The sequence below is a fragment of the Pleurodeles waltl genome, chromosome 3_1, assembly GCF_031143425.1.
Source record: "Pleurodeles waltl isolate 20211129_DDA chromosome 3_1, aPleWal1.hap1.20221129, whole genome shotgun sequence".
NCBI lineage: Eukaryota > Metazoa > Chordata > Amphibia > Caudata > Salamandridae > Pleurodeles > Pleurodeles waltl.
In genome coordinates this window covers 363,476,109-363,501,909 of record NC_090440.1, presented here as the reverse complement: position 1 = coordinate 363,501,909, position 25,801 = coordinate 363,476,109, and the positions used below count along the sequence as shown (strand labels likewise).

The 25,801-nt window shown below is 42.4% G+C and overlaps 1 protein-coding gene across 2 annotated transcripts in view; it reads right to left on the bottom strand.

Annotated features, from left to right (window-relative positions):
- Positions 1 to 25,487, bottom strand: part of SPPL2A (signal peptide peptidase like 2A) — a 273,444-nt gene extending 247,957 nt beyond the window's left edge. Inside the window, exon 1 of one of the 2 annotated variants that reach the window (XM_069222533.1) lies at positions 25,202 to 25,487. In XM_069222533.1, the coding sequence (XP_069078634.1) occupies positions 25,202 to 25,267 (66 nt within the window). In that variant the 5' untranslated portion in view covers positions 25,268 to 25,487. The remainder of the gene's footprint in view (positions 1 to 25,201) is intronic. The other variant, XM_069222534.1, reaches the window with a different exon arrangement.
- Positions 25,488 to 25,801: the final 314 nt, after the last annotated feature.

Below are 25,801 nucleotides of genomic sequence, written 5' to 3'. Positions count from 1 at the left end.
GCACTGTGTAAACCTCATTGCTCAACATTGTAGTTATTCATATGGACATCTTTCTGCACTCTTATGATCTGAATATTTGTCAGTAAACGGCTTATCAGTGGATGTTGCTATGCTTGCTTACCACTGTTGAAGCTTTGTCTCTTAATTTGAAGACCAATAAACAGATGTGCAAAAAAACATAAATGAGGCAAAACAGACTACACAAGCCCAGTGACAAAATTGCTGTCATCCACAAGAAATCCATGCACCGTCTTCTCAGACACTTCGTCCACTGACATGGAGCACCTGCCATTTAAGCTTCTCGTTGCTGCCAACTACACCCTGAGGGCACCTTGATCCACAAATCAAGACTGCATGCCGACTTTACTACACCACTCGTCCTTGATGCAAGCTACTACTTACTTTCTTTTAGACCTAAACATCGACCTGGAAACCTACACCAACCAAAATAAAAAAAATACTCCTTAAAGGCCTTGGCTGCATCAAAGCCAACACAAACAAAAGCAGAGAAATCTTTTTCACTTTAAAATATGTCACCTCTCCAGTGGCCACCTACAACTCTACCACCCATTCACAGAACCTATGCAACAATATTCAGCAATTAAATCACTTCCACATACAGTAACCTCAACACGTAACTGGATCCAAAGATCTTGCCAAATGGCTGCTAATCTCATCCAATGAACCAACGCTTACCACATGTCCTGTCGTCAGCTCGGATGGATTAGCCATCACCATGACTTCCATTAACCCTGGGGCCCCACCGGACACCTGCCCTTACCAGGCCTACTCCTGGGGACTTCAACCCATCAGCACCGATCCTGAACATCACCATCTCCTAAGCGACCTTCCCAGATTCCTGGAAACACTCAGCAGTCCTCCGCTTGTTAAAGAAACTTTGCCACGCTCTCCAACTACAGGTAGATCTCACTATTACCCTACCCAGCCAAGGTTCTAGAAAACACAATCAACAGATGCGTCACCAAATACCTCAACAACCACCAACCCCTAGACACTATCCAGTCTGAATTAGGACCCAACCACACAATGAAACCCACCATCGCAGCCACAGATGACATCCAAATGATCGTTTACAGAGGAGAAACAGCCCTCATCCTCCTGTGCCTCTCCAATGCATTTGACACAGTCTCCCACTCCATCCTCATCCAATGCATGTACAATACCAGAATCCAAGGACCCACTCTGATGGATCTGCTCCTGCCTGACTTTTAGGACCCAGTCAGTTAGACTAGGATGCTTCACCTTGAACACCTACAACCTCATTTGTGGAGTCCTGCAAGATTTCTCCCTAAGACTGACTCCTCTTCAAAACTTGCATGACCCCCATGGCCAACATCCTCCATTCACACTACATCAGCATCCTCTCCTACAACAATGACATGCAACTCATTCTCTCCCTCACCGACAAGATGCCCAGCACCTGCAACAAGTTCAATGCATGCATGACCAATATCTCTGACTGGATGAAGACCAATTGCCTGAAGCTGAACACTGATAAGACCGAAGTTGTGATTTTTTTTGTAAGAGTGCATCACCATGGTACTTCATGTAAATGTTGCAGCTAAATAAAGTATACATTATTAACATAGATTTAAAGGTCAAATACCAACAAAACAAAAAAAGAACAGGGTTACAATTAAAATAAGAATAATCATAGAAAATATTATAAAAAGGCAAGGCATATAAAGGCTATCTGTTAGGGTCGGTGCAGTGATAAAATTAAGCAGGATTTACATTGACACTATTGCATTACTACATGTAATGCGTGTGACATAATGATCCAAGATGCAGTGGAGGGTGATTCGAAACAGCACAACTTTTAACCTATTCAGTACATATACACAGACGTAGAGATGATAGATGTACAATGTACAACTGTTTGATTGTTTTGAAACAGGATTACATCCCGATTCAGGAATTAAAGAAATGTCTATGATCATGGCGTGAAATGGATATTCTTTATCAGCATTAACAAAACAAAAGTGTATCTGCACACTAGCCTATTCTCCCTAACTACCAAAAGCAAATCCCTACTAGTACTAAAATGATGGATTTTTTTATCCATTAAGACTGTGTCAAATTTACTATGTTCATGCTGAAACTATTATAAATGTTGTGAGCACAAGCGTAACACTTTGCATCTACATTGTTACACTACACTAAATTGTAGGAATAAGGCACACAAAATACATCAATGCATACTAGAAACACAAAAGCAAACATCAACCCACTTAATATGCACAATTTTTGGTGTCCTTTGAGAAATGGGTTAAAGACATTATTAAGCGCTACTTGCAACTAACTGACTACAAATGGGGATCGTTTAAAGATTATTTATTTATTTTAAACGGAACACACCTCTATCCTCCCACCCCCCAAGAAAGCAATTTAAACCTCATAGAAATGGGCGAGTTACCAATAATTATAGGCAAAACAAACGGGAACAATGCCTTGCCCTTAATGTGTAACTTTAACTGCTCAAGTGTTAAGTATGACACCACATAGCACACATTAAAATGTGGCATGTGTCAGATTATCTTGTAAAACACCTTAATGTAGGAAAACAAGCCTCAATTAGAAAACACAGCATTCTTCATGGGTCAGGCTAGTTGTCTCCCCTCATACCAAATATGTTGATATGCTAATGAGAAGAAGAATAGGTTGGTAAACTAACCAGAAAGATGAGTACGCTGTTTCATGATGGTACAAATACAAAAATTAATTTCCAAACCAGATATAGTCATACAAGGCATAAACAATCAGATAGAATGGCACCCAATAATACGCTAACGTCAGAAATCACAAGCTTTTGCACCAACTCTTTTTAGTTTGATCCTAGGAAGCTCTCTCCCGACTTGCTGTATCTACTGTATGGGGCTTCAGCACACTCATGACTTATGATTGGTTCTTTCATGTGCTTTTCTAAATTCCTTTGTTTTCATTGGTGAATAAGTTACCTTTGTCCCTCCTTTTGCTCTTTTGGATACGCCCTGGAGACTGGCCCTGTTACATAGATCTAGATCATCTCACGATCAGTCATATGCACTTGTTTAAGCACACTACTTTTTTCTTTTGCCTCGGCTTCATGTTTAGGATTGTGGTGTTTATTAGTGGCCTCAGCCCCAGGAGCCTACGCACTGTTGTTAATGCCTCCCCCTGTCGCTACGTGGCAGGCACTTCATTCAATTTGAATGCGCTCTCTTTGTGGATTTCCACACTACCTATCTGCCTTTTAATAGCCATTGTTTATTTTATTTAATTTGTTGCGATTTTTTTTTTTAGATCTGCATTTTTTTAATTTTTTTTTTAATAGAGCCAACCCCAGCCTGTAACCCGGTTCCCCGGTCCCAAAGTCGGCAGCTCTGTATGCTACGCCTCATCGCTAACTTGTTATTTACAACAATCAGTTCTTACAAGTGCCTGCACCTTTAGCATAGAAATAAGGTCATCCACTCCTTGACATTTTCTTGGTAATCTTGTGCTGAAAGTATTCTGTGCCTGGTGTAGCATCAAAACATTCTGTTATAAATAAAATACTTCCCATGAGCTGAAACTTTACTCAGTCACCAATGATCAGAAAACAGAATGAGACTGTAGCTACCACAAAGCCTGACTTCATCTAGAAAGGACTGTCGTTAATAGGCAGGACACCAAACACATTAACAAAGGAGGACTTATAAAAGTGTGAAAATCAGGGAGCATTGATGTCTCCTTTCTGTCTGACGCGCTTTCCGTGGAATGGAAATCACAGCTCTGTTTGTAGACTTGTAGTCAGCCCTTGCGCCGAGAGGATTGTACAGTCCCCACCATAGTCTGACATATGGTGGACATGTTGCTGCAGCTTCGGCGCGGAGCCTCTGATTACATAGGCGGCGTGCTCAGTGTTTAATTTGAGCCCGTTGTTGCCGGTGTGGGACACCGGCACTTATTTTTGGAGGCTTATTTTGTGGCATCAGGCATTTACTGCGAGCAAAAGACACATATGGGAAATATGGAGAAAGAATGAAAAGCATAAGTAAGGGAGAAAGCATAGAGCTGCAAGAGTGAGCGGAAGGGGCAGCGAGTGGCTGAGAATTAATTAAAAAGGCCCGAGATGGATGTAGGATTACACTGCCTCAGTATTCCATGATTGCACATTTAACTGCAGTACCTGCATGTTTCAGAGGAAAGGTCTGGGCACCGGCATGTTTTTATTTGCAAATAAATCCTGGGTGTACAGGATTATTATACAATGTGTGGTAGCAGTTGGGTAAGACCTGTAATACAAGATGTGTAATGTACACATGTGATTGTGTGCACAGTTTCAGGGTAGGCCTGGTACCACAGTGTACAGTATTCTACAATGTGCAGATGTGGTGGTGTGACCGGGGAATACGGGTGTGTACAGTATGTATAGGGCGTTGCATTTACAGTTTCGTCATTGTGTGTAGAGTTTCATGGTGAGCAGTGTCTAGCTGTGTATAGTGTTATACAAAGTGCAGATGCTGTTATAGGAGCAGAGAAATACGAGGGAGTATACAGTACATGTGGGATTGTGTGCACTCTACGGTACTATTATACAATATGCAGATGCTGTTGTGCGAAGGCTGTATAATACAAGGGCCTGTAATGTACACATGTGGTTGTGTACATAGTTTCATGGAGGGCAGTGTACAGTATTATACAATACGCAGATGCTGTTGCGTGAGCTGAGTAATACAAGGGGGGGGTAATGTACATGTGTGGATGTATGTACAGTTTCATGGTGGGCAGTGTACTGCAGTGTTCAGTATTATTATACATTGTACAGAAGCAGTTGTGTGAGCTGTATAATAATCTATACGTGTGGTGATGTGTACAGTTTTCAGTGTACAGCAGTGCTTAATTGGAGCCGGCTGTCGCCGCTGGGGCGGCACCTGCACTTATTTTGGGGAGTGGCACTTATGCTTCTGCATCAGGCAAATACTGCGAGCAAAAGACCCATATGGAAAGACGGAGCAAAGAAAGATGAAAGAGCATTATATAGGAAGAAACAGAAAGCTGCAAGGGTGAGTTAAAGGGACAGGGAGCAGCTGTAAATTGATTAAAGAGGCCCAGCCCTGCCAAGTGTCATGCATCTCGCATTAGAATAACACATATCCAGCCATTTTCCAGCATTACCGCAATGCCTGAGATTGCCACGCAAAAGAACTGTGTCATGAAGTGCGGTAAAACTACCTTGTTCCAGTTTCTCACTTTGCTAGGTAAGCTTCGAGTAGTGTTTATCAAATGGCACAAAATGGCACTGGTGTACAAAAGCAGGTATAGGATTCTCAATATACTATGATATTTCTATGGTTCCCCTCGTCTTCATCGCTTGATTTTGTTTGGCATAAAGTGTCACGCAGTCATCGAAATGTCACTCATAAATACACTGAAATAATGAAAAATGTCACACATAGCAATGGGAAACCTTGGCACGAGATGGCTTTAAGGTTATGCTGCCTCAGTATTCCGTGATCCAGTGGCAGCTGGTGACATTTAAAAGTGGTGGGGTGTAAAAGTCTACGTATGACTTATCTAGTGAGTGAAGTGGACAAATATGGGGTCCAGGTTGGGTCCTCCTCCCAAGAAAAAAATAGAAAAAAGATTGACAAATGGTGCATTTAAAAGGAAATAAATTTAGTGAGAAAGCAAGGTTTATAAAGCAGTGGGAATGTATAGACTTGAAATATTAAATACATTAAAAACTGCCCCATATCTTACTGCATTAGAATGTTCACCCTTGACTTTAATGTGCAAATTGGACAATGCAACAACTTCAGGCCCTTTAAAGTGTGTGCATACCCAGTGTCTTGCACTGCATGCGGCATCAACTTTGAAAGAAAATGCTCTAACCAGGCATCAGGAAACACCCACAGCTGCTGGCTGCAATCAGTCATACAGAAATATGTGCAGAAAGGTCTGCGTGAGATGAAAAAAGTGGGGGCTCTGTAAAAGGGAACAAGCAAAATACATTTCTGTGATTCCTGTAGTGCGCCACCTGGCCTGTATTTTGGTTTCTCTCTGGGACGTTATTGCATCCAGAAATATAACACAACAAGTGAAATACACCTAAAACCTGTTAGTACTGTTGACTTTGTCAGTGGTTATTAGCTCTTTAAGATAAATGACTAACAACAATGATTAGTTATAAATATTTAACATTGGAAATGTTTCAATTCCTGAAATTGTGAGTCTGTGAATGAAATAATATTGAGGCCTGTGAAAGGAGTAGGACCTTCAGTTATGTCTGCTTTATGTTAGATATGTTTGCCCTTTTTCTCTACCCATGTCAGCCATCTGCACATTTTCAACCTCGTCTCTACTCTTCAGCACCCTTTTTTCACTATTGTATCAATGCACTTCCACATAACTCCCTCCTTTTACCACCCCAAACAAACATTGCACTCATTCACATTTAAGCAATTTATTTCCTTTTGACCTTCTTCACACACACTTACATTGAATTTCAATTGTAACTGAAATACATAGCGATTGTTATGTGTGGGCCAACACACTGACAGGCACTTTGCTTTACCTTCAGCCTCAGCAACAGCACTCACAATCAAAGCCCCTCATTGAACCTGGCACGAGTCAAAGTGTGCACTATGCAAGAGTAATCAATGCATTAAAAAAAATACAGAAACAGAGCATGATGAAACAGCTAACTCTCTTGGCAAATGCAACATTAAGTAAAACGTGAAATAAGAGAGGAATTAAATGGCGTTTTAACATTCACGGTTTGCATATCAATCCATGTTTTTGGCATTAATGCTAAAGGCCTGACGATCGGGCCAGTTTTAACGCCATGCAGCAGATAAGTGCCTTTACTGTACATATTTCTCCCTTTCCGCTTTAGTCTGATATTTGGTTCCATTTCACAAGGGAACAAGAACCTCAATCATCTTTTGGCTCAATTTCGTGAGGGAAAAAATACAGCAGCTCCACTTCTAAAAGGAGCCTGAGATTTGCAGTCAGGGTCTTGGGTGTCACAGTGGGGGAGGTTAGCGTGACAAGGGGTCTCAGTACAAAAAAATAACACAAGATTAGCATTATACACTTACCCAATCCAAGGCGCTAAATAACACCTGCTTCCATCCACTCCTACTGCATGATGAGTGGGGAAAGGGTGGGATCTATGTTTGTGGAAGGACAGGCAACTGCCCTCAAGCAGGGATGAAGACTCCAACGCCCGAACCATGATGCTAAAAGCGTCACTGGCCAATAGTGGATACTGCCATAGACCACAATTGAAATGAAGGGCTTTTGAGCAGTTAGACCTACTCCGTGCATTACAGTGTAGAAAGCTGATTTACTGCCTGGCTTCCATCTCCTGCTTCAAGGCGAGGTGGGCCAGGCACAGCCTGGTACACACAGCCCAGACTTGAATGCATCAATTTGTTTAGAGTTACAATCTCATCTTTGAACAAATCCATCTATTTATTATTTTTTGCTATAAATGTGTAGGAAGTTCAGACGGGCACAGCCCCTCAGCCATAAAGAAGAAACCGCCCCTGCTGTGATTGCACATTTAACTGCAGTAGCTGTATGTTTCAGAGGAGAGCTTTGGGCACCACCACGTTTTTATTTACAAATTAATTAGTGGGTGTGCTGCTATTGTCTTCTGTGGCAGTCCATACAACTCAGAGGTGTACTCTCTGAACTTTTTTGCATTTCCTCCCTAATAAGTGGGATGAATCACCTGCAATGGCTTCATGCAGAGCATTTTGACTGAGAGCAACGTACTACTCAACATGGCTGACTCGAAGGAGGCTATTGAATGTTCTTTAAAAGACATGTTAACAGCGGTTGCCGTTTTCAAGTGCCCAATTTGTCTCCTCTCATCAGAGTCCGATCTAGTCCTCTGTCTGTCACTGCGAACAGCCGATACCGCATAGTCGTCGACACGGTCACCTGGCCTGCAAGTTAAGGTGGTCTTTCCCTCAGCCTCTCCCAAAACGTTTAATGACATGCTTCTGTGCACCTCCAGATTCTCACCCTTTCATGTGCAACAAAAAAAAACAGCATCCCAGTACACTCTCTTGTGCCCTTGACCGTCATTTTCATGTTATGATCTACCAAATGCTCTTTCTTTCTCTTGTTGTATCATAGGTGTGTGGCGGTCTTTTATCCCATTTCCACTGATTTGGACACTGATGCCAGTACAGCATGGGCAAGGGAAAATGTGAGTTTTTATATTTTTAAAGCAAAGCTCAGTCTATGTCTCAGTACCCATTATAGCCTCACTGCAATGCCCTACCACTACGGTACTCACTAACTCACTCACTTCGACACACTTGCACACACAAGTAACACTCACCTACAGCACTCACTAAAACCCTCACTGCAACGCCCTGTCAATTCAGCTCTCACTAAATGCTCACTGCAACACACTCACTAAACAACTCACTGCAACACATTCCCAAGCTGGCACTCACTACAACCCTCACTGCAAACCAAAACACAAGGGTAAAACACATTATCATTTACAACGCCAATAGCCCTAACTCTTGCAAATGCGAGACCTATTGACATTGCCAATGCTTGTTCTAACTTTGATGTACACTAGAATACAATGATGCACGCCATAAGAGACAATACCTATTTCTAATGCAATCAGGAATGACACAATTAATTTTACAAATAGGCAATGTCATGGGAGCCAACACCACTCTATGACAATTGAAAAGATCACAACAGCTACTGCCATCAGTCAACCACATTTAAAAACTTGTATTTTCTCATCTATACAACCCATAGGTGCTTTTTGGATATTTTCTCCACTACCAAAACACAATTTCAGGGCAAACATCTTTAAAAGCACCTAATGGTCAGTAATGAACCCACTCCATCGAATTCCAACTGTGTTTCTGATTTTTGAAGATGTTTCAATGACCCAAAATTCAATTCTCCGGCAATTGGTAATTCTGCTCAACCTCAAAGCCGCATTCCACATAATCAACTAGGAAACTTTGATCCAATGCATTTAATATCAAAAGGTATCAAAGGTAGGGCAGTCAAATGGCTCAAAGCATGCAACATCTCTGAATGTGTGCTACATAATAGTGCAACTTTTCTGCCCTGTTTCTGAGCAGATTATCTGGGAAGTCTAAACCTTTTTTCGCTGACCCTTTTTAAAGCCTACATATTGCAACTTATAATCATTCAGAGCACCACATGTACACAGATTATGCCTAATTTCATCTGAAAGCAGACAACACAAATGTTAATACTTGCTAAATTTCTGACCGTCTAAGGAACATTAAAGACTAGATGAACCAAACCGCCAAGCAGTCACAGCTCTAAAACGGAGTCTATAATTGGAGGATGCACCTGTAGTCACATCGATCAGCTTTTTGGCATCCCCCGAGGCCCGAAATGAACTTGCATAATAGTTAACCAATGAGTATTATTAGGTCCTTGGTGCTCAGAAACTGCAGTGACTTAATTTGAATAGGAGACAAAGCTATGGCCCATAAGACATTTATGTCACTCTTGCTTTATCATCCTTAGATATCACAGTCTCTTCTTATCCATGTTCATTCGGTTATACCTCTTTTCTTGCCTCTTCTGCAGTCATTTTGTCTCTGTTCCCACTCTTGCCTTCTATTTCAGATTCTACTTTGTGTGCTTTAAAACGCTCAGAAGTGATGCATTACAGCACTGAGAATTACATAAATGGTATTTGAGCAGCATAAAAGACTGCACAAAAGCTAAATTCTGCATTACAAACACACATTCCTCTTTATCCAAACAGTATTAACACTTCCTATCAATTGTACTGCGCCGCTTTATAAATGTGCTTGAGCATGTGTTCACCCTACGCAGCCATTGTGAAGGAACAAATGGCCTAATTTAGAGCTTGGCCAATGGCCTAATTTAGAGTTTGGCAGAGGGGATCACTCCGTCACAAACATAACAGATATACCATCCACTGTATTATGACTCTAAATCAGGCCCAAAGATCCTTTGTTGTGTGTACCGTGAGTGCACCGTGACTATTTTTAAAGCACACGTTAAGTACCGACTCTACCTAAAAAAGCGTCGCCCTAACTACAAATCCTTACAAACACCCGTTTTGTTTATGATTCCCTCTGCCACATCAAGGAGGTAGGTAATATTTCATTTAGTACAAAATAAAACCGTTGTTGTCTCCAATTATTTTGAAATGGCTGCTACTGACAATTTTTCTTCCTCGGAGTCTTTGTATTTTTATTTATCTTAATACAAAATAGCATTCAGCCACTAAGTCTATTCACCAACTAAGGCAAGAGGCACAAATTGAATTCCTTACCCTAAACAGGCAGATATTGTTAGCCATCAGAAGGATACACAATGTATGAGTAAGCAATTATGCATACATCTCCAAAATGAATATCTACTTTTGTTTGAAACCGTTTTGTTCATTTAGGATCACTAATGTCCAAAGCATGTTGTTTTGGGGATCTGCTTCATGCCCAAACTGAATCTGTACCATGTGAATCAGGATAAGGAAAAGGTCAGGGAAACCCTTGATTTAAGAGCCCGATGTTCAAAAGGATCAGATTCACAAAATGTTTTTTTGTTATGTAGTAAACCCCTTTTGTAATCCAGTAGCAGGTTACCAAAAAGCAAATTGGGTTTAGAAACCCGTAACAAAATAGGAGGGACGTTTCTAAGGAGACCCTTGCAAATAGTGATTTGTTAAGCTATGTATCAATATTTTGCAACCAAAATCCAGTCATAAAATCTTGAAATGTTACCAATACTTATTGTTGAGTAGTCTGTTGTCCATGAGACCACTACAAATGCTCAAATAAAACAAAATATATAATTTTAAATGCAGCCTGTTTCCTTTAAGGAAACTGACTGTATTTTAAGATTAATGTATTTAAAGTGTGAATAAAGACATGCAGCTCGAATGCAAACATCAACCAACAGCAGCTCGTTGCTTGTCTTTTTTTTTTTTTTTTTTTTTAAATTAGGGGCTAGATTACTAAGCATGTTTCTGGTAGCAAAAGGCCTGATTCGCAAAATTGGGCCTTTTGCTACGAGAAAAATGCTGTTTCAAAGTACAAAATACGATTCAATAACTTGTTACTGAATCGCAATTTGCATTTGCGATTCAGTATTTGAAATTGGCTTGTTTTGAGCGTCCCTTCCAAATACCAAATCAGTATGGTATGTATTACTGTTTTGCGGCCAAATTCTAGTTACCAAACAGTAATGCTTTACCACCATTTTGAAAGTGGTGGTAACCCATTTCCAAATGGGAAAGGGACCCATCCCGCTTTGAGAATGTTGACAAAATATTTTAAAGAGCAAGCAGTTGTCCCATGGACCACAGTTTACTCTTAAAAAACGGAACCTCCAATGTTTACATTTTTAAGCTGAGCATAAGCGTACGACCTCTTGTATACTTTTAAGAATACTTCTTCTGTGGGTTTCCAGATATTTCATTTGTTAGTTTCAGTGTAATTTAAAATTCCTTGCCTGCTAGTGGTCGGTCATGCCTCTTTGTCCCTTCTTCTGTGTGGGAGCAGGGACCAACTACTGTATAATTACACTTTGTCCTATTTATTTAGTCTGTAGGAAGACTTTTTTTCTTTTATATAACTTAGTTTCATGCTCCTGTCCAGGGAAGCATCCCTTTTCATTTGCAGAGCATTCTTGCTCTGAGCTTAACTATAAACAAGGCAATAAATCAGGCTGTTATCTTGGTCACATTTGGTCTTTGTGGGCTCTCTCCACCCTCCCTCAGCTGCCTGGCTCCCACCCTTCATTGGCTTAGATTTTCTTTACCAACTCTACCAGAGCTCTGCAGTCCTTAGAGACAGTGCCCACCTTTGCTCCATACTGGGATCCCACTCGCAACACCATCAGTGCATCTCAGTTCACACACTCCAAGCTCTCAGCTATGCCACTGCCAGGAACCCCACACCCGCTGTCTGCCAGAGCACCTTAGCTCTTCCAGTCAGTACTCTCTGCTGCTCCAGTACTGGGACCTCAGGCGCAGCTCTATCAGTGCACCTCAGTTGACACACTTCAGTCGTGGCAGAAACCCACAAACACTATCTGCAAGAGTGCCTCAGTTCTTCCAGTCAGTACTCTTTGCTGCTCCACTACTGGGACATTGGACACAGCTCAATCAGTGCACCTCAGGTCACACATTCCAAGCCCCTCAACCGTACCAGAACCCTGCACATGCTGTCTCCTAAAGCACCTCAGTTCTTGCAGTCAGTACACACTGCTGTTCCACTACTGGGACCTTGAGCACAGCTCCATCAGTGCACCTCAATTCACACACTCCAAGCCCTCAGCTGTGCCAGTGCCAGGAACCCCACACACGCTGTCTGCCAGAGTGCTTCAGTTCTAACAGTCAGTATCCTCTGCTGCTCCAGTACTGGGACCTCGGGCGCAGCTCCATCAGTGAACCTTATCTTTACCTGCCTATTCATGTTTTACTATAAATCCCTCTTTTATCCGTCTGTATGTGAAAGTAAACAAGTTACTTGTAGGGACCCGAAGTGTCAAAGAGGTTTTCCCATTCGGTGTCTCTGGAAAATGTGTCACTACATACACGCCCTGGTCCTTTAGAAGCATGCTTTCTCACCATCTCTCTTTTTTTTATAATGTTTATTTTTCTCTTTCTTTTCACACTTCTTTCATTATTTTTTCCTCTATCTTTCGTTCACTAGCTTCTTTACCTTTTTTCTTTTGTCTCACAAGTTTGCTATATTTCTTCTCTTAATTGTGCTTTCACTTTCTCATTCTTTCTTTCCCTTCTTTATTTCTTTGTAACCCCTTCTCTTTATTCCTTTTGTCTGTTGTATTCCTTTCACTTCTCTTTTTCTGCTCCATACACTTTCTCTCCTGAGGCCTAATGGAGCAACAATGCAATGGAACTGGGGCCCAGAGACCTACCGAGCTCACTCAACTCTAATTACTGCTGTAATTTCCTGCCAAAATCCAAGTCAACCATTTTCCTTTCTTGCTGCAGGGCCCATAACACCGTTACTACACCACTTGTCCTCTCCATCTTTACTCCCAACTCCCTCTTTCCTTTCACCCTCCAATCCATCCCAAATTATATTTTTGGTATGTTGTTTTAAGCAATATACTCTAAAGCCAAAAGTTTATTTCTGATAAAGTTTTTAAGATAATTGTATATGTTTTAAGATAGAGGAAGAAGGCAAATGGAAGTGTTTCAGTTAAATGCTGGCCCACTGGAATTATATGGCAGGAAAAGACAAAAGTATGAGGCAGAGTTGACTAATTTATGTGGCAAGAAAAGTCCAGTTATGAATTTACAATGCTAGTAGCTCTAACTCAAGCAAATGTGAGACTTATTGCATTGTAAATACTTGTTTCTTTTTTAAGGCATCCTGTTTTCCCTTAAGGAAAACTGTTTGCAATTTTTTTAAAAGGTTTGCTTTGTTAAAAAGCAATCATAAGCATTGTGGTCGGCTGACCCAAGCAGGCCATCATTCCTGTGATGGCTATTGTTCATAATGGGTCACGAATTCCAACCCACCTCATTAATTTTCAAGAGGTAGGTTGATTTGTGACCTACTAGGAATCGCTATTTAGAAACAAAAGGTTTTGAACAATATGAATACTGATTTCTTAATTCTGATTCGGATATGATTGAAATTAGGTATTCCTAATGTCAGTACAACTGGCCCTAAGTGCTTTATTCATTTCATAACAGTACTAAATGCTATACAGTTGAATTTAATTTAGTATACAGGGCAGTGTTTTTTTTCATGATTCACCCTTGTGGTGCTACACCTGCTAATTTCCCCTCATGCTATTTCAACTGGTTGTCCCTCGATAACCTCGCCCACCCAACAATTATGAAAGACGGATGAATCAGTCTCAGATGCAGATCCCACAAGTCAAATGCACAATCCGTTCATGTATACTGCATGTTCTCATTCCTGGTGGTGCAGGGAGTAGGAAGAAAGGACCTGATTTAGAATTTAGCGGGTGGGTTCTTCTGCCACAAAAATGACAGATTTCCCATTTGCCTAATTACAAGTGCACTATATTGTATGGTACCCGTCATAAGGCAGACAGGTTATCCATCACATTTGTGACTGAGTACCCATCTAGCAAATTCTAATTCAAGCCCTTAGACTCCAAGACTTACACACACTTGACTAGCATGGATTCAGAGAATTAATCTTCCTCTTGCAGGTGGAGGCCTGCAGTAGTTGGAAGCAGTCCTTCCAAACCGCTGATGAGGCTGGTGTCTCTTCTGACCCACCTGTTCGGGGTTAAGTTCAGTGTCGATCGGAGGCCCTGTCGCTTCCACGCAGGCCCAGTTGCTGCGGCCAGCAAGATGGTTGCAGCCTGCTTTAGCCGCTGGCCAATTCCTAACCAGATACGGGCGAATATGTTCAGCAAGACCATTGCAGCCCTAACCGGGCAGATATGTTCACAAAGGCAGGTGCAGCCCCAACCCGGCTGACATGATTCCCAAAGGCAGTTGCAACCCTGACTGGGCAATCATAGCTGTTAGGTAGTTGCAGCCCAGCTGGACCACCACAATCACTTAATTTTTTTGCAGCTCTCATCAGGAACTTTCCAAGAGACCAGAGTACCCTTTCCAGTACAGACTGCTCCTGGCTTCACTCTTAGGCACACGCCAGGCAATAAAATCGAATTAGAAGAGACAATATATGGAAGCTTTTGATGTGATGTGAATCAAAGCAGAAACTTGCTTGGGTTAATCCCACTGTAGTTGAGATTGGTGGACTATTTAAGTGTTACTGATGAAGATGGATGTTTAATGTAATGTGGAGTAATGTGAGTGTCCCCTATTGATCCGTCCTGAGGAAGACCTGTGGGAGCCGGTAATTGGCCCAAGAGCGAGAGGAGGTCGAAATGTTGACGATGATGCTCTAGCCTGGATTTGGTTTATTTTTTAGAAGGACTTAATTGGGGATATAATTCTGTTTGTGAAATAATACTGTGATTCAATGTGGCTAAAGGAATAACCAACAGGCTGTTTTAGAATAGCTTTTTAAGTGTATTTCTTGATTAGTTTAATGGGAAATCTATTATTTTCTAACTCTTTCTTAATCACAAGCACTTGATCTGATTTGGACTTTCTTCTGCCCTTGGTGATACGATGGGGGACTGTACAATTTGTATATATATATATAGATATATATATATATATATATATATCTATATATATATATAGATATATATATATATATATATATGAAGCAAAAACATATGTTGTATTTGTAATAAATGATGTTTTCCGGAATTAATGATTGGTAATGCTGTATGTTTGGGTATGAGGGGTGAGGTGACTGTGGTCACAATTAGTTCCAAGGGGTTTCATGTTGTTTTGTGATAAGGTTCCACCCAGACCCCTTTGGGTTTCCTTGGGTTACCCTCTGTGGTTGGTAAGATTAACTCTTAGGCAGTCAACTTTCTCTGGGTGCCCCTCTATCAAAGGACATTTTGGGCTTCTCCTTCTGGACATTCTCTCCTCCTACAGGGGCAGGCAGACACCTTTGCTCTCTTGAAAGGGAGGCAGGTTTCTAGGTTCTAAGCAGACTCTCAATACCTCCAGCAGAATGTGCAGATTTCAGGTGATATCCTCTAACCTATGCAAGAGCGGCTATCAGGCAGACACCAGACGTGGTCACATAGCAGATGTAGAGTACACTGTGGAGCAGTCCCTTTCTAGGTCATGAAGGACTTGCAACTGGAACAATTTAGGATGGTTTAGATTTACTTTAATAAGTATCTTTAGTCAGGGTGTGTGGATTCACAGTCTCAACCTACAGAACCAGTTTGGGCTGGCTCTGTTTTCAAGTGCCTTTCTTAAACTGATCTCCATACACAGCTTTTGTCTCCATTCTACCTACTTAAGTGTCTGGATTGATGTGTGTGTATGAATGGAAATTGAAAATTGAGAAACCACATTGGAGGAAACTAAATTATGGAAAAGCAATTGTAAGAAAAGGCAATTTTAAGGAAATACAAAACAAATTGAAAATTAAAGGCACTATTTTAAAGGAATTATAATTTTAAGAAAAAGTCCAAAATTACATTAAACTTCATTTAGTTTAGGACTACTGTGGGATTTTTGGGTTCAGGGATGGGTAATGTTTAGGCTGATGACTGGTTCTTAGGGGGTCAGGAATAATTGGAGTCTGGGCAAAGAAAGAGGTTTTTAGGGTTCAGAGATTGGTTGAATGTAGGTGTGGTGAGGGTTTTTTAGGGCTTAGGGATGGGAAAGTTTAGGGTTGGTGAGGGTTTTTAAGGTTCAATTATGGGCAGTCTCAAAGGTTCCTCCCCCAATAATACTTTCTTCGAGATCTAAAAACCGAGGTGATTCTTTCCTTATTGGGAAGTGATAATATTTTCCCAGTGGTACTCAAAACTATGCCCATGCCCCTCTGTGATAAGTTGCTCCACCCAGAGTTGCACGTTAAACTGTGATCTCTGTCACAGTGTATTTCTAGCACAGGTCCCAAACTCTATCTTTCATATGATAGGCAACACAATTTTCTTCTCTGGTTATACAAACAAAAGTATCAACTTCTTCAATGGTGTGCTACAGGTCTCTAGCACCATAGGTGCACCTTGTTGGCAGTGAGCCCCTGGGAAACGGTTCTAGCATTGACGGAATCAAACGGAGAGCCACATCACTCACAGACCTCAGGACTAGGACGGAATACTATGGAAGTGGATTTTTAATTCAAAAGCAATGTACAACAATATTTGTCTAGATAAAGCCCTTTTGTGTCTCTTGGAGGTCAAGATGTTGATGCCAATCCACTTGATATCCTAAAGGCAAGGAACATGTAAAATGCTGACCACTATGGAGCACAATACTCAGGAGACTCTACCAGCTGGCAAACAAAGTGCGACCACTTGCCTGCCGCAGACTTTATCTACACATAAAATGAAATAAGGTATAAAGTTTTAAACAAAACAGCACAGAAGCCACCTCTTTTATTAACAGTAATATTAAAGCATTTACTGTAAATGTTATAAAACTAGCTTTTGTGCTCTGTAGAGGTTGTGTAGTAAGTAGCACTAAATGGTGTGCAGTACATTCTAAATTTGTGAGCACGGCAGACAACTTCAGGTAGTCTCTTGTTTAATTTTAAATGTACTAGGGAAAAATGTGAGTAGGACTGCTTTGTATACTTTTTCCCAAGTGCATTCTAGAGTCAGATAAGGAACTATATATAAGGAACTAAGTACTAGCTTAACCTTATGCCAAGCAGAGTAAATTACCACTGACAACAATTTATGAATGGTGCTTTAGTTACCATCCTTTCAAATGGGAATGGTTGATGTTTCATAACAAGGAAAATCCCTAACAGATACAGCAACCCAGAAAGACCTGTTAAAGACAAAGCTTGGAAGACAATCATGGGTAACAAAGGCCAACATCGAAGATGGGTGGAGCACTTTCAAAAACTGCTGAACCAGCCCATCCTGCAGTCTCCACTGGACATACAGCCAGCTGACAAGGACTTGCCAATTGACTGCTGCATACCAACCACGTAAGAAATACTACAAGCCATCAAACATCTGAGAAATTGGAAGGTAGCAGGGCCTGACAACATTCCTGCAGAGGGACTGAAGGCAGACATTGAAACATCAGTAAACATGCTCTACCCCATGTTTGGGAGGATCTGGGAAGAGGTAAGGGCGCCATCAGACTGGAAGGAGAATATCTCATTATGATACCCAAGAAAGATGACCAGAGTAACTGCACAAACTACAGCAGGATTATGCTCCTATCAACCCCAGACAAAGTGTTAAAAAAAGTCATCCTGAACAAAATGAAGGAACAAGTCGATGCTCGGTTGGGAGACCAGCAAGTTAGCTTCTGCAAAGATAGAGCATGCACAGACCAGACTGCAACACTGTGCATCATCATTGAGCAGTTGATGGAATGGAACTATGTCCTCTATGACTATGAGAAAACATTTGTCTAGTGCGGACAGAGACCTTTTGGAAACTTCTCTGCCACTACCGCCTACCGGATAAACTCATAAGAATCATTAGGAATTCTTACGAGGGAATGACCTGCAAGATAGTCCACGGAGGACAACTCACTGAAGCCTTCCAATTGATGACTGGAGTCCGCCAGAGTTGTTTGCTCTTGCCTTTTCTCTTCCTCCTGGCCACAGACTGGATCCTGAAGACATCCACAGCAAGGAGAAAAACTGGGATCCAGTGGACACCCTGGACGCAGCTTGAGAACCTGGACTTTGCAGAAGACCAGGCCCTACTCTCTGATACCCATCTACAGATGCAAAAGAAGACTGACAATTTGGCAGCCACGAAAGCACAATTTGGCCTCAACATCCACATGGGAAAAAACAAGAACCTGAAGGCTAACATGGTGAGCACAACTGCAGTCACTCTTGCAGGAGATGCACTGGAAGAGGTTTAGGCCTTCACCTACTTAGGCAGTGTCACAGAAAAGCAGGGTGACACAGATGCTAACGTCAAGGCAAGAATTGACAAAGCAAGGGCTGCCTTCATTCAGCTAAAGAAGATCTGGAGCTCCAAGGACCAAGCGCTGCAAACCAAGATCAGGCTTTTCAACACCAATGTAAAATTGCTTTTTCTGTATGGAGGAGAAACTTGGAGGACAATAGTGACTACCACCAAAGTCCATACCTTCATCAACACCTGAGAAAAATCATCTAAATCTGATGGCCAAACACCAACATCAACTTGTGGCAGCACACTGTCCAACTTCCTGCTCATGAAGAAACCATGAAAAGACGCTGGGCTGGGTAGGTCGCAAAACGCAAGCCTGCATCAAACACCACCAGGCAAGCCCTGACCTGGTACCCTCAAGGGAAAAGGAGAAGAGAAAGGCCAAGTAACACATGGCGCGAGGCCGCGAGGCTGACTGCAAGGAGATGGGTTACACCTGGAGTGAGTTTGAAAAAAGAGCACAGGACAGAGATTGCTGGAGTCCTGTTTGATGGCTTATACCCCAGAATAGGTAATAGGCATAAGTGAGTAAGTGTCAAGCAAGAATATGTGGTAACTATTTTCTAGTGTGATCCATACAAAAGGAAAAGGTTGGGTTCTGGAGAGGAGAGCTATGTTCTAACAGAGCTACTCATTAGTGTGCAGCAGGCCCGGGGGAAAAAACATCTATTATGCCTACATCATGCAAATGAACAGATTATGAATGCTGGGGGGAAAATCAGACAGCGTATATACTGCATGCGGGCCTGATGCAGAAAAAAGGTAGCTGAGGATTTGTTGTAAGTTAAAGAAGTAGTTCTATCTTGTTTAGGCATATTTAAATCATTCATTATATCAATGACTATGTCATTCTTATTGCTTGCGGTCAATTTGTAATACGAATGAGCGGAACATGTGGGAGACATCTTTGCATTCCTCGGTTTGCCCATAAAAGATGAATAACATGAGTAATGAAATGATAAAAACAACTGAGAAACTAAAAATTAGTTAGGCCCATTGAAAATTTATGTTAAAACAGGATTGTGAGCCCTTACCACACTGCCAGCAAGAAAAGACATTCATTTAATGATTAATTTAAATAACTCCCAATGAAGTGAAACAAACACAGATAAAGTCAATGTAAGGGTATAAAACAATGGAAGTCAAAACATGAGAGCTGTATAAGAGAGCCATATTCTGTCAGTTTGTGTAACGATTCCACGTAAAAAATATGTTTTGTGAAGTGAAAAATAGTAATTACAGTTCCCTCAGTGTTTGAGGTGAAGACAGCTGTGAGAGAAATGGGGGGCGAGGGGAGAGTGCATCACAGCATGAAGGTAAAATAAAATGAGCATTGCTGGAACGCATGAAAAACCTAAAAGGCAGAGTGTACAATCTGTGCCTCTAACTGACTTGAATCCTTACATTTTGAGGTGCCCTAGAGGGGAAGAATTATCACAAGGCATAAGTAATAAAAGAATACATTCACTGGATTTCTACATCTTTAGATTTCGCTCCTCTATGGTAGACTTTGGTAAGAAGCTTTATACCCCTCAAACTCCTTTTAACGAATATCTAGCATGTTCACAAAAAAACACACAAAAAATGTTTTCTCATTGTAGGAGGCTGGACTGGCTTGTAGTGAGTACCAAGGGGTACTTGCACCTTGCACCAGGCCCAGTTATCCCTTATTAGTGTATAGGGTGTCTAGCAGCTTAGGCTGATAGATAATGGTAGCTTAGCAGAGCAGCTTAGGCTGAACTAGGAGACGTGTGAAGCTACTACAGTACCACTTAGTGTCATATGCACAATATCATAAGAAAACACAATACACAGTTATACTAAAAATAAAGGTACTTTATTTTTATGACAATATGCCAAAGTATCTTAGAGTGTACCCTCAGTGAGGGGATAGGAAATATACACAAGATATATATACACAATAGCAAAAATATGCAGTATAGTCTTAGAAAACAGTGCAAACAATGTATAGTTACAATAGGATGCAATGGGGACACATAGGGATAGGGGCAACACAAACCATATACTCCAAAAGTGGAATGCGAACCACGAATGGACCCCAAACCTATGTGACCTTGTAGAGGGTCGCTGGGACTATTAGAAAATAGTGAGAGTTAGAAAAATAACCTTCCCCAAGACCCTGAAAAGTGAGTGCAAAGTGCACTAAAGTTCCCCTAAGGACAAAGAAGTCGTGTTAGAGGAATAATGCAGGAAAGACACAAACCAACAATGCAACAACTGTGGATTTCCAATCTAGGGTACCTGTGGAACAAGGGGACCAAGTCCAAAAGTCACAAGCAAGTCGGAGATGGGCAGATGCCCAGGAAATGCCAGCTGCGGGTGCAAAGAAGCTTCTACTGGACAGAAGAAGCTGCGGTTTCTGCAGGAACGAAAAGGGCTAGAGACTTCCCCTTTGGTGGACGGATCCCTCTCGCCGTGGAGAGTCGTGCAGAAGTGTTTTCCCGCCGAAAGAACGCCAACAAGCCTTGCTAGCTGCAAATCGTGCGGTTAGCGTTTTTGGACGCTGCTGTGGCCCTGGAGGGACCAGGAGGTCGCAAATTGGACCAGGAAAGAGAGGGGACGTCGAGCAAGACAAGGAGCCCTCTCAGCAACAGGTAGCACCCGGAGAAGTGCTAGAAACAGGCACTACGAGGATGCGTTAAACGGTGCTCACCCGAAGTCGCACAAAGAAGTCCCACGTCGCCGGAGAACAACTTAGGAGGTCGTGCAATGCAGGTTAGAGTGCCGTGGACCCAGGCTGGACTGTGCACAAAGGATTTCCGCCGGAAGTGCACGGAGGCCGGAGTAGCTGCAAAAGTTGCGGTTCCCAGCAATGCAGTCTAGCGAGGTGAGGCAAGGACTTACCTCCACCAAACTTGGACTGAAGAGTCACTGGACTGTGGGGGCCACTTGGACAGAGTTGCTGGATTCGAGGGACCTCGCTCGTCGTGCTGAGAGGAGACCCAAGGGACCGGTAATGCAGCTTTTTGGTGCCTGCGGTTGCAGGGGGAAGATTCCGTCGACCCACAGGAGATTTCTTCGGAGCTTCTGGTGCAGAGAGGAGGCAGACTACCCCCACAGCATGCACAGACAGGAAAACAGTCGAGAAGGCGGCAGGATCAGCGTTACAGAGTTGCAGTAGTCGTCTTAGCTACTTTGTTGCAGGTTTGCAGGCTTCCAGCGCGGTCAGCAGTCGATTCCTTATCAGAAGGTGAAGAGAGAGATGCAGAGGAACTCGGCTGAGCTCTTGCATTCGTTATCTAAAGTTTCCCCAGAGACAGAGACCCTAAATAGCCAGAAAAGAGGGTTTGGCTACTTAGGAGAGAGGATAGGCTAGCAACACCTGAAGGAGCCTATCACAAGGAGTCTCTGACGTCACCTGGTGGCACTGGCCACTCAGAGCAGTCCAGTGTGCCAGCAGCACCTCTGTTTCCAAGATGGCAGAGGTCTGGAGCACACTGGAGGAGCTCTGGACACCTCCCAGGGGAGGTGCAGGTCAGGGGAGTGGTCACTCCCCTTTCCGTTGTCCAGTTTCGCGCCAGAGCAGGGCTAAGGGGTCCCCTGAACCGGTGAAGACTGGCTTATGCAGAATTGGGCACATCTGTGCCCAAGAAAGCATTTCCAGAGGCTGGGGGAGGCTAGTCCTCCCCTGCCTTCACACCAGGAAGTTCTTTGTTCTGCCATCCTGGGCCAGGCCTGGCTGGACCCCAGGAGGGCAGATGCCCGTCTGAGGGGTTGGCAGCAGCAGCAGCTGCAGTGAAACCCCAGGAAGGGCAGTTTGGCAGTACCAGGGTCTGTGCTACAGACCACTGGGATCATGGGATTGTGCCAACTATGCCAGGATGGCATAGAGGGGGCAATTCCATGATCATAGACATGTTACATGGCCATATTCGGAGTTACCATTGTGAAGCTACATATAGGTAGTGACCTATATGTAGTGCACGCGTGTAATGGTGTCCCCGCACTCACAAAGTTCAGGGAATTGGCTCTGAACAATGTGGGGGCACCTTGGCTAGTGCCAGGGTGCCCTCACACTAAGTAACTTTGCACCCAACCTTTACCAGGTAAAGGTTAGACATATAGGTGACTTATAAGTTACTTAAGTGCAGTGTAAAATGGCTGTAAAATAACGTGGACGTTATTTCACTCAGGCTGCAGTGGCAGGCCTGTGTAAGAATTGTCAGAGCTCCCTATGGGTGGCAAAAGAAATGCTGCAGCCCATAGGGATCTCCTGGAACCCCAATACCCTAGGTACCTCAGTACCATATACTAAGGAATTATAAGGGTGTTCCAGTAAGCCAATGTAAATTGGTAAAAATGGTCACTAGCCCGTTAGTGACAATTTGGAAAGAAATGAGAGAGCATAACCACTGAGGTTCTGGTTAGCAGAGCCTCAGTGAGACAGTTAGGCACCACACAGGGAACACATACATATAGGCCACAACCTTATGAGCACTGGGGTCCTGACTAGCAGGGTCCCAGTGACACATAACAAACATACTGAAAACATAGGGTTTTCACTATGAGCACTGGGCCCTGGCTGGCAGGATCCCAGTGAGACAGTGAAAACACCCTGACATACACTCACAAACAGGCCAAAAGTGGGGGTAACAAGGCTAGAAAGAGGCTACTTTCTCACACTCATATCCTTAAAAAATGTGGGCGCTATTAGAACCTATAGTGTTGTTTATTCCTACTAACTCTATAAAATGTTTTTATCCACCCATATGGCTATAATAAACCAATAAAAATGAATAACAAATCAATTTACCCTCATCCAAACACACGACATTTTAGAAGTTAGCACAATCTACTATTTATAAACACTTAAAACAACGGGGCTCAGACAGACATAAATCAGAATCAAAATGAGAACAAGATTTAGGGGTAATTTGACCAGTCTTCCTATGGTGAAAGATCTGGATGAAAATTAGAAAGCCTTCAAGTGCAGCAACCACCACCCAACAATATTTTGTTTATATTATAACTTTTATCACCTCCTTATACTTTATATAAAATGTATTCATAAGTTTCAGATACTTGTTGGTTTTGTAGTGCAGACTTAAAACATTTGCTTTTTTTATGTCAATGTTGTTGGAAGTTTTTGCTTTAAAATTTGGAATCAGGTTGATTCTATTTTTCAATCTAAGGTACCTTTTATCTTTGTAAATATATTTTGGAAGTTTATCTGTAGAATGGGAAAATGTTTCTGCCAATGTCAATTTACATTTAATGCAGTTGCATTCCAACAGATAACGACAAATTGGAAATATCCCATCTATCTTTTCGAGCATGGAAGCATGCTGTTCGTTTTAACCATAGACTAGTGAGACTATAAATTCATCCAGTTTCAATTGCTCTAAAACGTGATTCCCAATGGTCTCCAGTAACTTTTTTTATTTTTTATAATGTAGCAAGTTTCTATATAGCATCAACCACACATTGATTAGGCTGCTAATCTCCTGGACTCCTTTTATCCTTGTCTATTTTTTCCTTAACTTAATTATTTTTTGCTCCCTGATAATGTTATTTTAATTTGTATAAATATCAGACCGTTTTATTACATCTTTAGGAATTAGTACAGTCAGCTCTCCTCTCCTTTTTTTTTTACTATTCTCTCCCACCTTACCCTTTTTTAATACTTCATTATTTATTCTTCATGTAAGCAACTACTCTTGTTGTATTTATCAAAGCTGTATTCAATGAATGTAATTGTTATATGTAAATAAACTTTCTCTTTAAACTTTAAAAAAAAAGGGGTTAGAGGTAGTAAAGTATGCAATTTGCACAATCATATGCTTTGCAACAGCAAAACGCAGCGTTGCACTAGGCAAACAATACTTAGCGAGCCAGCAACGTCATTCAGGCTACCAAAGTACGCGTGTCCTACTGCGATCTGGAAGGTGAAGTGGGAATGTAAGGGGAGTTCCACGCACCTTTACGATTTACAATGGATTGCGTCAATGGTTCGCAAATGCTATTAGTGGCAAGGCTGGGCAAATTAGTTATCCCGAGTACTGCAGCCATGGATGTGATTCTATTCGGAGATTTTGATAAACTCCATTCATTTCAGGACCGAGGGTAATGCTGGGCTGGAATGCTGACCCAGTGCAGTATGTGGGTTCAACATACGATGTGGGCAGCCCCATGTTACCATCTTATGTACGACATTATCAGTCAACCTTCATAGCTGCCAGGTTTCCCTGGTCCATGTGTAACTAGTTAGGCCAGTCCCAAGTTTTTTTTTTTCTTACAAATCTTGGGCTTGTACGCTTATTTAATCGGGTACAAAACCTGGACCACAACTCTTATAATTCTAAGAAAAAACCTAGGACTGACCTTAATAGTCGGGCGTGGACCCGGGAAACTAGGGAACTAGGAGGCTTAGCTTTTTAGGCACAAGCATCTTCCATTGTGCTATTTTTGAGACCATAGGTTACCACGTTAAAAATTAAACTGCAAATCCCAGAATGCACCTTTCAGGAGAACAAAAATATGGTTTAAAGTGTCATAAGCGTCGCGACCACTTGGGTTACGCAGAAACGCTAGTAGTAATAGGAAGCTTTCTGTTCGGCGCACCGGTCATACAGAACAGTCCATTCGAGGGTCTGAGGGAGCTCGAGTACCCTCGCCAGACGTGACAAATCAGATATAACCAAGTCACACACATACACCTTGGCGCTTAGCATGCCCTGCACAGTACCTGACGGGCGACCATCAGGAGCAGGGCACACAGGTGTATTCCCAGAAGGCTCAGGATTCGGGCCATCCTCCAGCCTTAAGACACCGGCTCCCTGCCACTGATTCCCGGAGATGTGTCGGGGTTTCTGTGTGTACATCAATGTTCTGCCTGGGGGTGGCACAGCAAATGTCAGAGAAGTGGGCGTCAGAGACCACAAAGCAAAGCAGGACCCCGGGCTGTCATGGAAACTCGACGTGCGAGCCAGGGCACTCTCATTCTCACTTCCTCTTCCGCCTTGGCTGAGAGCGGTTCAGCTGCGACTCTAGGCGGAGGGGAGGGGCATATCCCGGATATCGTGACAGGAATCTCCCCTGCTGCCAGAACCGAAAGGAGTCAGTTATCTGTTGCAAAGCTATGCTGTAAAACATCTAACCGGCCCGTGCCTAGCTAACTCTTTACCGTAACGTCTGCTTTTTCCAACCGTACATAAATGATGCGTTTGGGTTTTCATTACACTAACCTTCGTGGATATTTAAGACACGTACAACAGGTTGTGCTGATTGATGAGCCCGCATGTTACGTGCATTCTGTCACTGGGCTATTTTTTTGCTCTGATTTTGT